Source organism: Poecilia latipinna, unplaced genomic scaffold, assembly GCF_001443285.1.
Source record: "Poecilia latipinna isolate Pla-1442-1.1 unplaced genomic scaffold, P_latipinna-1.0 Scaffold219, whole genome shotgun sequence".
NCBI lineage: Eukaryota > Metazoa > Chordata > Actinopteri > Cyprinodontiformes > Poeciliidae > Poecilia > Poecilia latipinna.
In genome coordinates this window covers 161044-174724 of record NW_015112835.1, presented here as the reverse complement: position 1 = coordinate 174724, position 13681 = coordinate 161044, and the positions used below count along the sequence as shown (strand labels likewise).

The following is a 13681-nucleotide window of genomic DNA, read 5'->3' as shown; positions in this document are numbered from 1 at the left end:
AGCCCACGTCTCTAACTACCTCGGTGAGGAGCAGCTCAGTCAGTCCCTCAATCCTGAAGATCGGCTCTCCTAGCGGGTGTGCGACACATAAGACGACATGCCAAGTAGAAACGTCGCCGTGTCTGCTGGGCATGTGTTTTTATGTGTGTGAGTGACGGGCCTGTAATGCGTCTTTCTCTCTCCCTCAGTGGAGAAAAAAAAAGGAGCGTCTCACTACAGGGGAGCTGGGCGAAGAAGTTTCTGCAGCTGAAGGCACCAAGTGTGTTGCAACTGTTAAAATAAGCACGTCGCATCTTTACGCTCCCAGTAGGTGCAAGATTGAAGTTGTTTTTTCTTTTTCTCAGGCTCCTTCTTTTACCAGTTTGAACATGTATGAACAAATTCTGGTGTAGTTTTAGAAATTTGCTTCGATAGCCACATTCTGCAAAAAACAACTTTTGAAATCATATTCTTCAATCATAAAACTCAATAATTGGGACTGGAACGATCAATTTTGCTGAGTGATAAATTATCCCTCAGCATTTCTGGTCATATTATCGTTTATCGTATTGTGATAAACAATAATATTGTTGTTGAGAGATCATCTTCAAGTAACATATTGATAATGGCATAATAATGCAAGTTCATCTTCTCAAACACCAATAAACATAAATTTAGAAAAGGCACTGGAAGAGATTTTAAATTTCAAAATAAAACACAACAACCAAAAGCAATAAATAAAACAAAACACTTAAAAACCATAACTAAAATGGATTATGATGTCTCTAAACAAAATTTAAATATTAATCACCAGAATGGGAATTATTGAGTTCCTTTTGATATATTATGTGATTAATTGAATAATTGCCTATTGCAACAGGCTTATCACTGATTTTAGCAAAAAAAAAAAAAAAGAGGGCATTTCCATTAAGCAAATTTAGTTTTGAAATGTTAAACTCCTCAGATTTATGGTCAGTGGTAGCAACAGATGACTATCATTAGTAGTCATTAGCACAAATGAGTACAAAGTACAAAGAAAGTGGCTTGCGCCAGTTGTTGTTGATTATATGACTCTTAAGTGTTTCCATTGTAGTTTTGGTGAACTGTAAGACTCTTTTGAGACTAACTGGAGTCTCTACCTTAAAGGTGACTCCAGTTAGTCCTGAATGGATGCAGCCCGTTTGAGCTGGTCCGATTAAATGTATTACACATTTATTTGGCGTAATGAAACACCAAACCAATGGGCTCATGTGTGACTCCAACACCTCCCTCCCTCTTTAAACCTGAAGATGTCAGGCACTCTAAATCCAATATGCTTCCACTTAAGTTTCCACTTTGACATTTCATCCTAGTTTGGGGTACTTTCCTCATGCTAAGCACAATCTTCTCGTGGATTTATTCATCTCTGCGAGGTAAAGTGAGACATCAGTGGCCGGAGCACCTGCACAGAAACGATAAATGACCCTGGTGCGAGGTGAAGTTCAGTGGGGACATGTCAACAGGCTTCAGAGCGTAGTTTTGTCAGAACAGCAGCTGCGCTCTGTTGGAATTCTGCACCTTGTTGCATCAACCAGCTTCTTTGCCTGGATTAGGGCTATACTGTCCATCTGTCTGCAGTCGGCTTTACTTTTAAGCCCTGCCATTTCACAGGTCCACATCTAGCTGGCAATCCCGGTAGGCGGCTTAGCTCTTTCAATGACAGAAGGGTATCGTTGCTCCTGAAAATTCAGCTAGCCAACACTCAGGTACTGTGAAAGCAATCTTATTCACCAAACTGAAGGTCAGAGACTAATGGTTAAGATGAATTAACCTGAATTGTGGCTGCTACTGTTTTTTTTTTCCTATAAAGTGGAGGCTCCTGCTTATTGTACAAACCAAAGTGGTTTGATTCATATTTAACTTCATGTCATCATCATATAGACTGGGTCATTTTAGAGAGGCACCGATATGATATTAATATCTGTATTGGTCTTGATATTGAACAAATTTTAGATTGGATATTGGGTATTATGCTAACTAAGCTAGTCAACCAGTTCCAGTGTTAAATGTTCAATAAAATTAAAACTTTATTGATCTTTGCAAATATGTTCTAGCATTACTATGCCATTAGCATTATATTACTTGAAAATGGTTTCAAAATGACAATATTATCATTAATTGCAATGACTTCTGAGACAATTTATCGTCAGGCAAAATTTTTCATTGTGACAGGCCTTATTTTTACTTTAGGCGTATTTAAGTGTGCTGTACTTGTGTAGAGTTCTCAAATACATTCGTAATTCAGTACATGTACAGTTGTGTTTAAAAAAAGAAACGGTTTAAATCAATTCAGCTGCGTTTTCGGTGATCGGTATCTTCCGGTACAAAATCTGTACTGGTAACGGAAGTGGAAAAAGTGGATCAGTGCTTCTCTACTTCATTTGAAAATAACAGAAATCGATGACCTGCGTTACCCTAACCCATCCTCAAAGAGGGTGTAAAGAACGAGGTTGCACATTTATAACCAAGTGTTCTAGGAAAAGACCGTCAAAGCCACGGATATAGCCGCGTAAATAAAAATCCACTCCTGCATTTGGCCATTGAGGATTAGCCTGGCAGCTGACTAAGCAGTTTGCCAAGGAAGAGGCTTTAAAGGCTTTTAACACTTTGTGCTGCAGATAACGTCAGCATCATCTCGTGGATTTCCCAGCAGCTTACAGGTATTTAACAATGGTATTTAAAAGGGCTTGGGAGTGATGTCTTGTGACAGGTAAACTAAAGCTTTGGGCGACGGATGTGTCTTCTCCCTGCTTGTGTACCATTGTGTCTATTGTGATGAATTTAATGGAGACAGACAGATGAGCAGGGAACAAATCAGCGATGTATAATAAGTGCAGACATGAAGCCTATTCAACATGCGCCGCCATCACAACACAAACATTGGATGCTGGTGCATGTCGGACAATGAAACTGGTCTAAGTATTTCCAAGGCCAAAGATTTAATGTAGACAGAAAGAAAAACCTATCATGCTGAAGAGTGTAGATAAAGCAATATACCTGCAAGGTAATCCAGAGTTGACAAATGCAAAATTACATGACATTTATTCAACAAAGTTGAAAAACAACAATAATTTAGATAAGAATTTCTTTTTGAAGTTTAATCTCTTTTTTATTTATTATTCTCTTGATGTTGATGAAGATCTGACAATATATATTTTTTTTAAGTTTATATTTTCCAAAACTTTTACTTGGTAATAAAAAATATATATTATTTTAATTATTTTAAATAATATATTTATATATTATATAAATAATATATAAATATATTATATATATGCAGTAGCTGGAGTGAGATTCTACCTTATGCAAAAATAATACAAAGTCAACATATTAACAGGAATTTAAAACTAAATGTACAATGTTGCTTTAAAAATCTATCCTGTTGATTAGTATTTACAATATATTTTCCAAATCATACATTTTAGCATGAAAATTTAATCTGAAAACGAGTAGATTTACCAAATTATAATGAAAGTATTCAAATTCTAGTTTGACTGCTTGTCTTTCTAACAATCTGTTGTTTCATAATATCATCTTGACAGCAATGATAAGTGGAACTATGTTTTTTTTTTTGCTCCTTTGACAATTCAGTGGACCTCTGACTATTTGTTGTTCAGCATTCGGATTTTTGCGAAATTATTCCAAAATTATTCCCAGAAAACCCACATATTGACATATTTTTAAAATCCAAAATGTGTGAAAGAGAATGAACCTTGGGAAGCTGAAATACTTCGGTGTAATCCTACTTGACACAGTATTGAGGAGTGCCATTCATTTTTCTTGGCACTGATTGGCTGTGCCAAAGACTGTCGATGTTAGCTTCTGCAGTACTGCTAAATGCTGCTAAATGTGATTTCTACTGTACACATTAATCTGGATTAAGGCAGATTTGGCATATTAAGTTACATTTCATATCCTGGGTTGAGTATTTCTCATCATTTATCATACTACTTGTGTTTGTGGCACTATGAACAGGGGACCTAAGAAATAAGTCAGAAATATTTGTTTTTTTGATCATAAACTTTATTGTTATGACTTTTGAAATAAAATTCTGAGTTTATATCGCCCAGGCCTAATTACTAGTCAGAGTAGTAGTTGTTTCATTATGATTACAGCGATGCTGCTCCATTGTCAGAGGAGCGTTGGGTACCATCTGCCTCCCATGTGAGGCAACATCCTCCAGATCCCCATAGACGCTGGCACAAAAACATTCCCCCCCCCGTTCATTGATCTAGTTATTGGTCTTGGACCAACGGGCCCTTGTTTATTGAGCGTAGTCTTATTTCTCCAACATATTCATTCTCTCAGGAAGTGGCCCCCGCTCTCACTCCGCCTCAATTAATGTAATTCTCTGGGAGCTCGCTGATTGCTATGAAGAGCTGCATTCAGGCTGCATGCCTGTGAGGAAACGATAACGCCAGATCATTAACAATCCAGTGCTGCTAATGTTTACCAGTGGAGGTTATTTTTCATCTTAATGTGTCTGTCTGTATTTTTCCTAAATTTTGCCACTGAGGCTGTGAGCAACATTTTTTCCCCCTCCAACTAAACTTGCCAGGAAATAAGAAATACACATCATTTAAACTGATTATTGTTTAAATCCTCATCGAAACAGACTCAGTCACGGTGTGCATGCTTTTGATCTTCTGCTTTTGAAAGAATTTGAAGGTATGATTCTATGTTTGGCTTTTTTAGGTCTTGTTTGTTGCCGTGGTTTAATGGGATATTTCCTTAGCCTGTTTCCTGGATTGCCTCTGTTTGTCTTTTTCCTCTCAGCCCACACATCTCGACCTAATTTGCTAATTATCACACCTGACTCGTATTAAGTTATTTACACCTTGAGCGGGAGTTCGTCGCTTTCTACTCATGAGATCACTTCGGAATAGATGTTAGTTTTCTCTCATGTGGGTCAGTCCTGTATAATTTGTCTTTGTTCTAGTTTTCTTTTTACTTTTGACCATCTTGTTTTACTGTTTGGCTTTGCAATTTTTATTTATTGACTATCATCTAAAAACTTGTTCAAAAGCCAGACTGCTGTACAAAACATACTGAATATGCTGATTTTCTTTATCAACAAGAAACTATGATTTAGGACACACAGTAGAGTCAGTAGTGTTTTGGCCTCTGCAGCTCCCGTACCCACTGCTACCTGATCTGCATCTGCTTGGTTCTCCTCTCCACACAGGCAGAATAAACCAGTTAGCCATGGTGAAAAAAACAAAAAAAACCACACAAACTCTGAAACACTGACGTATCTCCCCCAAAATAAAGAAATAACTCAAAGCTTAGCGCAGGCGAAATGTTTGAGACAGAAGAAAACTTTTCTGTATGTTTGTCAGCACAACATTGACTGACGGCACTAAGATACGACGACTACTCAGAAACATTGACAAGCTAGCTAGCTTCTAGCTAACTGCTAGCTACTGACAGTGACCTATGCATTTAACTGCATAGCTCAATTAAATAAAGTTGAGCTGTGCAATCCACAACGCCCACCCATTTTTTCTGCTAACTCTTAAACATTTAAATAAATCAGTGGAAGCAAGAGTTGAAGATTCTTATTGCTCTGTGTCCCAAATCAGACGCTCCTTTAAGACAAAAAAAAAGAAAAAATCTAGTATTTAGTAAGTATTTTGGAGTATAATGTTCAACAAGGGGACATTTTTTTGTTAATGTTGAAAATTAGATTCTTAGTTTTCACATAATTTTTGAATTCTTCAGAAAATAAATTTTTAACACCTTGTTTAACCATTTCATGTTCTGTTCTGGTTTCATCTGTGTTACAGAATAACAGGAAATGTTGACCTCCAGCTCTTGATTCACTCTTTTTTTTTTCCTATTTACACCATAAATACATACTTTCTGGGTTATTAAAATATGGTTAAAATAGCAAAAGTGTAATTCAGAAAAAGATAAAACAGGATTTTGAACAACATAAAACTGATTTCATAGGGCCCTAAACAAAATCATGTTCAACAGAAGTGAAACTAATAGCGTCTCATTTGCTAATGCGCACTATGTAAATGCCTTCATGATAGACGGCGACAGATAGAGCCGAGCCTGGGGTCACTGCTTCTTAGGTGTCTTAGCATGCCACACAACACGCCCGCCTCTGTATCTCTGCGCTCCTTGCGCTCAGCACTAACTCAATCGATGACGTTGGGGAATAAGACTGATCACATATGGCTTGGGGCTGAATGCAGCCCAGCAGGCTTTGCCGCAGGTCTCTGATCTCAGACAAAGCCCCCTCAGTGTGTTTCGACATCACTTGATTACAGATGGTATCGTCAAATCCCCAATCTGAACTTCGACCTCCGACAAAATTAAATGAAATTGAGCTATGCAATCCACAACACCCACACATTTTTTTTTTCTTTTTATTCTGATGTCCAGCTGTCTGGTGATACACTGAAGAAAAAAAAAGTTATTAGTGGTTGCCCGCCTGGCAGTAGCATGTCACCCCATAATTAACTGTCAGCTATTTTTAAGTGATTTTCTTTTTCCCCTTCCCTGCAATCTCCATCTGATATATTTGTTACGGTCTACTGAATCTCACAAAACATCCTTCATTGGGTTAAGAGGAAATACCCATTAACCTGTTTGACTTGCACAAATCCTGAAACACATAGTAAACAAAAATTAGTAGTATCTGGCCCTAACCCTGTTATTTAAATTTGTCGCCAAATTATCCAGTTGTCATGGATTTTTACTGATGCAGTCCCACCAAGCACCAGAAATAAATATGACTCGCTTTGCCCGAGAAGCTTATTTTTATCTATCCAGTTCCCTCAGTGGTGCATGGTCTGTATTTTATCCCAAAAGACTGCATGAGCTCCATGTCAGCCACAGCACATATATCACACTTGCCACCATCGATCTTTGATTGAGTCCTCTTGCCTTTGCTGCTAAATCCTCTGGCGTTTTGACTGGTACAGCAAGGAAACACTATGGGGTGGAGAAAAAGAGACTTTTTGTTACCAGAACGAGGTACAAAAAATACTCAGCATATTTTCCTGTGACACACCATAATGCGGATTACTAAAAAAAGGCAGTTAATTCCACCTGAAGCTGCGCCTTATCACCTCTTGTCAAGGGGATAGCATTAACTGATTGAGTTTCTGAAAGGTGATCTGTGGAAATAATGCTCAGCAGTGCACTGCAGACTCAATGGGGGTGGTACAGCAAGGCTAATGCAGATTCCCAGAATGATTGCACCTTTGAATTTCTCGCTAAGATCATGACTTCCTTTTTTTGGTCACCATGATGTCTGTGAAGGACTTTCATTTTTGAATAGCTTTTGACTCTACTGCAAGGCACAGAATCCAAAACTGTCAATTCACTGTAACCTGTATTCATCTTACGCCTACTCATAAATATTGTAATAGCTGTCATACTATCTGTCCGGTTCTCTTCACAGGAGTCACATGAGAAGGACATCCTCTTAGCTCCTATGATTGGTGCACAAACCAAATGCCTAAAAATGTCAAGGCCAATGGATTAAACCTAGATTAAGTTCGAGCCCCTATGAATTAAAATCATTAAAGTCCTTGTGTTTGCATTCCATCGTTTAGACTCAACTACCTGCTATCGTAATTAAGTTGATAAGTTAAGATCATTAATGTTTGATTGTCTAACAAACTATTTGCCATGTCTCTGCTTCTACCCAGGTAACCGATAAGATGGTGGCCAGGGAAGCGACTGGGCGCAGCTACCTGGTGGCTTGCTGGCAGCCGATTCTGATCCTGATGCTGGGCGCCGTGCTTTCTGGCTCCACCACAGGGTGTCCGTCCCGCTGTGAGTGTAACGTTCCAGAGCGCTCAGTGATGTGCCATCGTAAGAAGCTCATGACCGTCCCCGAGGGCATTCCGGCAGAAACGAGACTGCTGGACCTAAGCAAGAACCGCATCAGAACGATTAACCCAGATGAGTTTGCCAACTTTCCGAACCTGGAACACCTGGAGCTCAGCGAAAACACTATCTCCACAATTGAACCCGGAGCATTCAATAACCTGTATGGCTTGCGGACACTGGGATTGCGCAGCAACAAGCTCAAGTTGATCCAGTTGGGTGTATTTACAGGCCTGAGCAATCTCACTGAGCTGGACATAAGTGAGAACAAGATTGTCATCCTGTTAGACTATATGTTCCAGGATTTGTACAACCTTCGCTCTCTAGAGGTGGGTGATAACGACCTGGTTTTCATCGCTCACCGTGCTTTTCATGGCCTTAACAGCCTCGAGCACCTGAGTCTTGAGAAGTGCAACTTGTCTTCTGTGCCAACAGAGGCTTTTACCCACCTCCACAGTTTGATCACTCTCAGGCTGCGTCACCTCAACATCAATTCCATACGGGATTACTCTTTCAAACGGCTGTATCGGCTTAAAGTGCTGGAAATAGCCAATTGGCCATACCTGGATACCATGACCACAAATTGTTTGTATGGATTAAATCTCACCTCTCTGACCATTGCCAACACAAACCTGACCACGATCCCTTATGTAGCCTTGCAGCACTTGGTTTATTTGCGATTTCTTAATCTTTCATACAATCCCATCCATACCATAGAAGGAAATAAGCTGCATGACCTTCTGCGTCTACAGGAGTTTCACCTGGTTGGAGGGAGACTAGCAATGATTGAGCCCTACTCTTTCCGAGGACTAAACTACCTGAAAATACTAAATGTGTCTGGAAACTCTCTTACCACGTTGGAGGAGTCAGCTTTCCATTCGGTTGGAAATCTAGAAACCCTGGCCTTGTACGACAATCCCCTGGCCTGCGATTGCCGACTCTTGTGGGTTTTCCGAAGGCGATGGAGACTGAACTTCAACAAGCAGCAGCCCACCTGCGCCTCTCCCGAGTTCGTCCAAGGCAAAGAGTTCAAGGACTTCCCGGATGTTCTGCAGCCAAATTACTTCACGTGTCGCAAGTCCAGGATTAGGGATCGTAAAGCCCAGCAGAAATTTGTTGATGAAGGAGCCATTGTTCACTTTGCTTGCCAAGCAGACGGAGATCCCGCTCCAGTGATCATGTGGCTTTCTCCTCAGAAAAAGTTTATCACCTCCAAGACAATTGGAAGGCTCTCTGTGTTGCCAGATGGCACCCTTGAGGTGCGCTATGCCCAGATTCAAGATAACGGTACCTACGTGTGCATAGCCAGTAACGCCGGGGGAAATGACACCTCTCTTGCTCACCTACACATTCATAGTTATTCACCGGACTGGCCCCACCAACCTAACAACAGTCTTGCTTTCATATCCAACCAACCCACTGAGACTCGTGCTAACGGTACAAAGCCCAATGTCCCTTTCCCATTTGATATAAAGACACTAATCATTGCAACCACAATGGGTTTCATCTCTTTTCTTGGTGTCGTCCTGTTTTGTCTGGTACTGCTGTTCCTCTGGAGCAGAGGTAAAGGCAACACAAAGCACAACATCGAGATCGAGTATGTGCCACGCAAATCGGACGCTGGGATGAGCAGCACCACAGTGGATGCTCCTCGCAAGTTCAATATGAAAATGATTTAAAAAGGCGTGGCGTTTCTCGATTTTGGACTACAGCACCAGATAAATTAGAGAAGAAGACTCCTTTGCAAACCTGTCGATCATGGTCTGTTAACATAGATTACTGATTTTTTTTCTCTCTCTCTAACTGGTGGACTTGACAAGAGACCAGTTCCTGACTTATAAAAAAAAAAATCAAGAAAAAAACAAGAGGGAATGTAACTACAGCCAGTGATAGGGTGGTTCCTACAAGGCCTGTGGGGGCATTATTTGAAATTCAGATTTGTCATACAGAGATCATAGTCCTCCGGATATTGATTGGGGGAAAAAAACAAACTATAAAAGAAGAAGAAAGCTCTCCAAACAGCCAGAGTTCGGGGCCAGATCATATTTAAATCATTTTCTTTTTTTCTGTTCATTCCATTTCTTGTTTTCTGTGATGCTGAATGAATGTTAAGTTAACGAGCTCACACATTCATAAAGGTACATCTTTGTTTAAAATGTTAATACAATATCCCATGGTCTTTTTCACTTGTCTTTTTCTATTGTGTCACAATGCTGATAATCCTTTGCTACAAACATACAACAAGAAATTCTTGGTTACAAAAACCGTAAATAAAAAAATAAAACACAATTTAATTACGACCGCTGTTATTGCAGAGCCTAGACATTGCAATGAACGATTGGCTTCAGTTATAAAACCTTCGATTACAATTGTAATTATAGCACTAGTAGTGCTTCATTGTAAAATCTGCTAAATTTTATTTTGAGTAGTTGTGTTTCAGAAATGCAATGTTTACAGACAGAAAGGAGAAGAAAACCAGTCTGGTATTCTTTCCTTTGTAAAGCTGAATTTTATGGATGTATGACAAACTTTGATACATAATTCTCAACCATCCTTTTTTCCCTGATATATTAAGAGTTTCCATTGATGCTTAATGTAACATTAAACACAACAACTGTGCTACAATCTAAAAAGAACGATCTTGTTTGGTCCTGCGGCTCTTGGTCCTGGGGGTTGAGTCTCGTCGAGCATTTACAGATTTAACTAAACTCAAAACGTCAAATTTCTGGGCTAAAAGGCTTGAGGAGATTTATTCCAGTTATTTTTCGGTGCTTCTAATCCAGTTTTTTTTTTTTTTTTCACTACAGGTCTAATTGGTAAATTAACAGTTTGTGCTCATACCTTTTTCCAAATCGTGCTCGACTCTGTTTGCGTAACAGCATTTCTTTGTCCTCTACCTGATCCCAAGAAATAAGAACTACTTGTTGTGGTGCTCCTAAAGCTGTAGAATATTTCTGTCATTGTTGGTTACTTCTCTGGAGTTAGTTTTTTTTTAATAATTAATTGTTTTCTTGGTTTGTTTGTTTTTTTAAAGAGTTGATGATTCATTCATGAAAGCGCCCCTCTCTTTTCCTTCCCCCCATTAAAGCCATGGAAACGTTACCTTCTTGGATCACTTACAGGTTTGCTTGTGAACAAAGCGGAAACGTGCTTTCCGTGTCACGAGGGAGCGGAAGAACTCGAGCACCTTGAGCTCCCCCAGTCGGTACTGGATATTAAATCGAAGGGTCGAAGCCTTAACTTTTTAAGTACACACTACGGACATCCGTATACAGGCGTCTACGGTGGATGACACTACAGATAATGTCACGGTGATGGCTGGAAGTAAGGACGGCATATGCAGATGGGCGGACTGACAGATGGTTTCACCCATGGAGCAATCTGAAGCAGCTTTGGTGTAATCCGTTTTGCATAAAGGAAACGAGAAACTAAACAAACTGGATGTGGCTCACGGTTCTCCCTCTTGCTGAATATGAATGCTCTTTGTTCAAAGTGTGGCTACTGTATCGAGCCGTTTTTTTGTTTGTTTTTTTTTGTCCCACGTGATCTGAGGGTGTTCGGGGCGGGTTCAAGTTTTTTGTTTTTCTTTCTTTTTGTTACCCCGTACTTTTTTTATTTCGCCCCTGGACTATATCCACCATGTATAGTCCGAGCCAACTTTTTACAAAAGAAAAAGATACTAAAAAAGAAGTCTATGGAAAAATACATTCAAATTGTTCTGTGCAATAAAGGTAATATGCAGATTTCTTTTTTTCTTTTTCTTTTTTCAATTAACAAAATTTTGTTGATGTTGAATTGTTGAGAATATGGTATGTTGTATTAAACAATCTATGGACTTTTTTAAAACGTGGTTCTGGTTTTGATTTTTTTTATATTTATTTAGGTGAACAATTTAATTTTTAAAAATGATTTTGGGTAAATCCTTGGTGAATATAAATGTATTAAATATTTAACAATATGCCACTTTTTGATCACTAAAATACAGCAAGTTAACATGTGACTGCAGCGCCATGTAACATGATTTATGAAACTTAAATTTCTGGGTCCATACTGTCAAGAATTTAAGAAAAACCGCAAGGAGGGAGGGATACAAATATTTAGAAAACCTGGGTGCCAGAAAAAAACAGGAGAAATTGAATTTTATTTCCAAAAAAAACAATTTTAATTTACTTTCCATTTCACAGTTGCACACATTTCCCCCCAGATTTAGAACAAAATATCACAAAAATCCATTTAGTTTTTGGTCACAATATGGAAAAATGTGAAAACAATAAACCATTAACAATAACTTGACCTTGATAATTAGCTCAAGCTAAAGCCTAATTCACCTTTCAGGTGCAGCATTTGAGAGTCATTGACCAAATTAACAATTCCCAGTGATGTTTGGGGTTTTTTGTGATTGAACGGCTCATTATATTCAGACAGGAAAGTAATTTACCATAATATGTTTTAGCTCTAAATGACTTGTTTTCAGGGAAAATTGCAGTTCCCCTGCTTTGCCTCTCAACATTAATTACCCACCATTAGAAACGGATCACAGTCTTTAGAATATGTTTAGGGAATATTAATAATTTAACTCGGTAAAATTAGAGAAAATAGCTTTTTCCATTAAATAAGAATTTGATTCTGGGAAATGTCTCGGCTAAACATGAGCAAATAAGCCTATTCTTAAAAAAAAAAAAAAAAGTGAAAGATTATCAATTCCTTGTGGACAGTCCGACTTCATAAAACATTTCTGCACTGCGTTAGAACTCCATGGGAACATTTGACATTCTTATTCCTTCTCACTTCAGGCTGTTTCTATGCCTGTTGACAGTGGAAAACAAAAACAAGTCATGGAGAATCTTCCTTGTGTCCTTCCTTTCCTTTAAAGCTTCCTTTTATTCATTCATTTTTCTTCTATCCTCCCTTTCGACATTAGCCACGTCATTTTTGCGTTGCCTTTCCTTCTTTCCTCTCCTTCCCTAATGTCATTTTTTCCTTTCTTGTGCCCTCGGTTCATTCCTTTAAATCTTTCTTTCTATGCCACCGTTCCTACTGTTCTTTTCTTCTTTCATTTTGACTCCCTTGTGTCCTTTCATCCTTGTTCTTCCTTCTTTCACGTCATCTGGGCTTAATTACAGTATTAAGTCTTATTAAATGTTCAAATTAAACAAACCACACATGTTGAAAAAGAAATAAATTGTAGAATATATATAAAATGTATAAATAATGACTACAGTATGATACAGAGCCACTGAGTTGTCTGTTTAATTCACTTGAATCAAAATTAGCATGTCGAACTAAATAAGGTTTCATCAGATTTCTCAAAATGAAAACTAATAATAGTAACTATTAATTTATAATGATATCAAGCTGTTAAAAAGTTTAAAATGTTTAGAAATGATGAATTATTATGTTTGTGTTATACATTCCAGAAATAACCTGGACTGCTGAAGTAATAAGTCACAGAGTTTACAGAACTATACCTACTATGGATGTATTTTATTTTTATTTGTACACTGTTAGAGCAACAGGTGATGGAGCTAAAACGCCAATTTTGCTAACGCATGTAACCAGTGGTCAAACCATGCAGGTAAAAATAATTTTGCAGTGGGGGTCACAGCCAAAAAAAAAAAACAGAGATAATTACATTAATGCGTTTTTATTTTATTCTTAAGTACTTTTATGCAACTATTCATTGGGTTTTCCACTTTGTCCTGACCCTCAATGCCTTTCTATGACCTGATGACCTGAACTCCCCCCCCCCGTCCCCCAGTTTTGCATTGTTAATAGCAAAATGGCCGGTCACTGACTGGACCAATTAGCAAATCCC

At 38.5% G+C, this 13681-nt stretch overlaps 1 protein-coding gene across 2 annotated transcripts in view; it reads left to right on the top strand.

Moving 5' to 3' along the window:
• Nucleotides 1-10247, top strand: part of LOC106947047 (leucine-rich repeat and immunoglobulin-like domain-containing nogo receptor-interacting protein 1) — a 174891-nt gene extending 164644 nt beyond the window's left edge. For both annotated transcript variants that reach the window (XM_015031832.1, XM_015031830.1), the window contains one exon: nt 7686-10247. In XM_015031832.1, coding sequence (XP_014887318.1) covers nt 7698-9545 — 1848 coding nt within the window. In that variant the 5' untranslated portion in view covers nt 7686-7697 and the 3' untranslated portion in view covers nt 9546-10247. The remainder of the gene's footprint in view (nt 1-7685) is intronic.
• Nucleotides 10248-13681: the final 3434 nt, after the last annotated feature.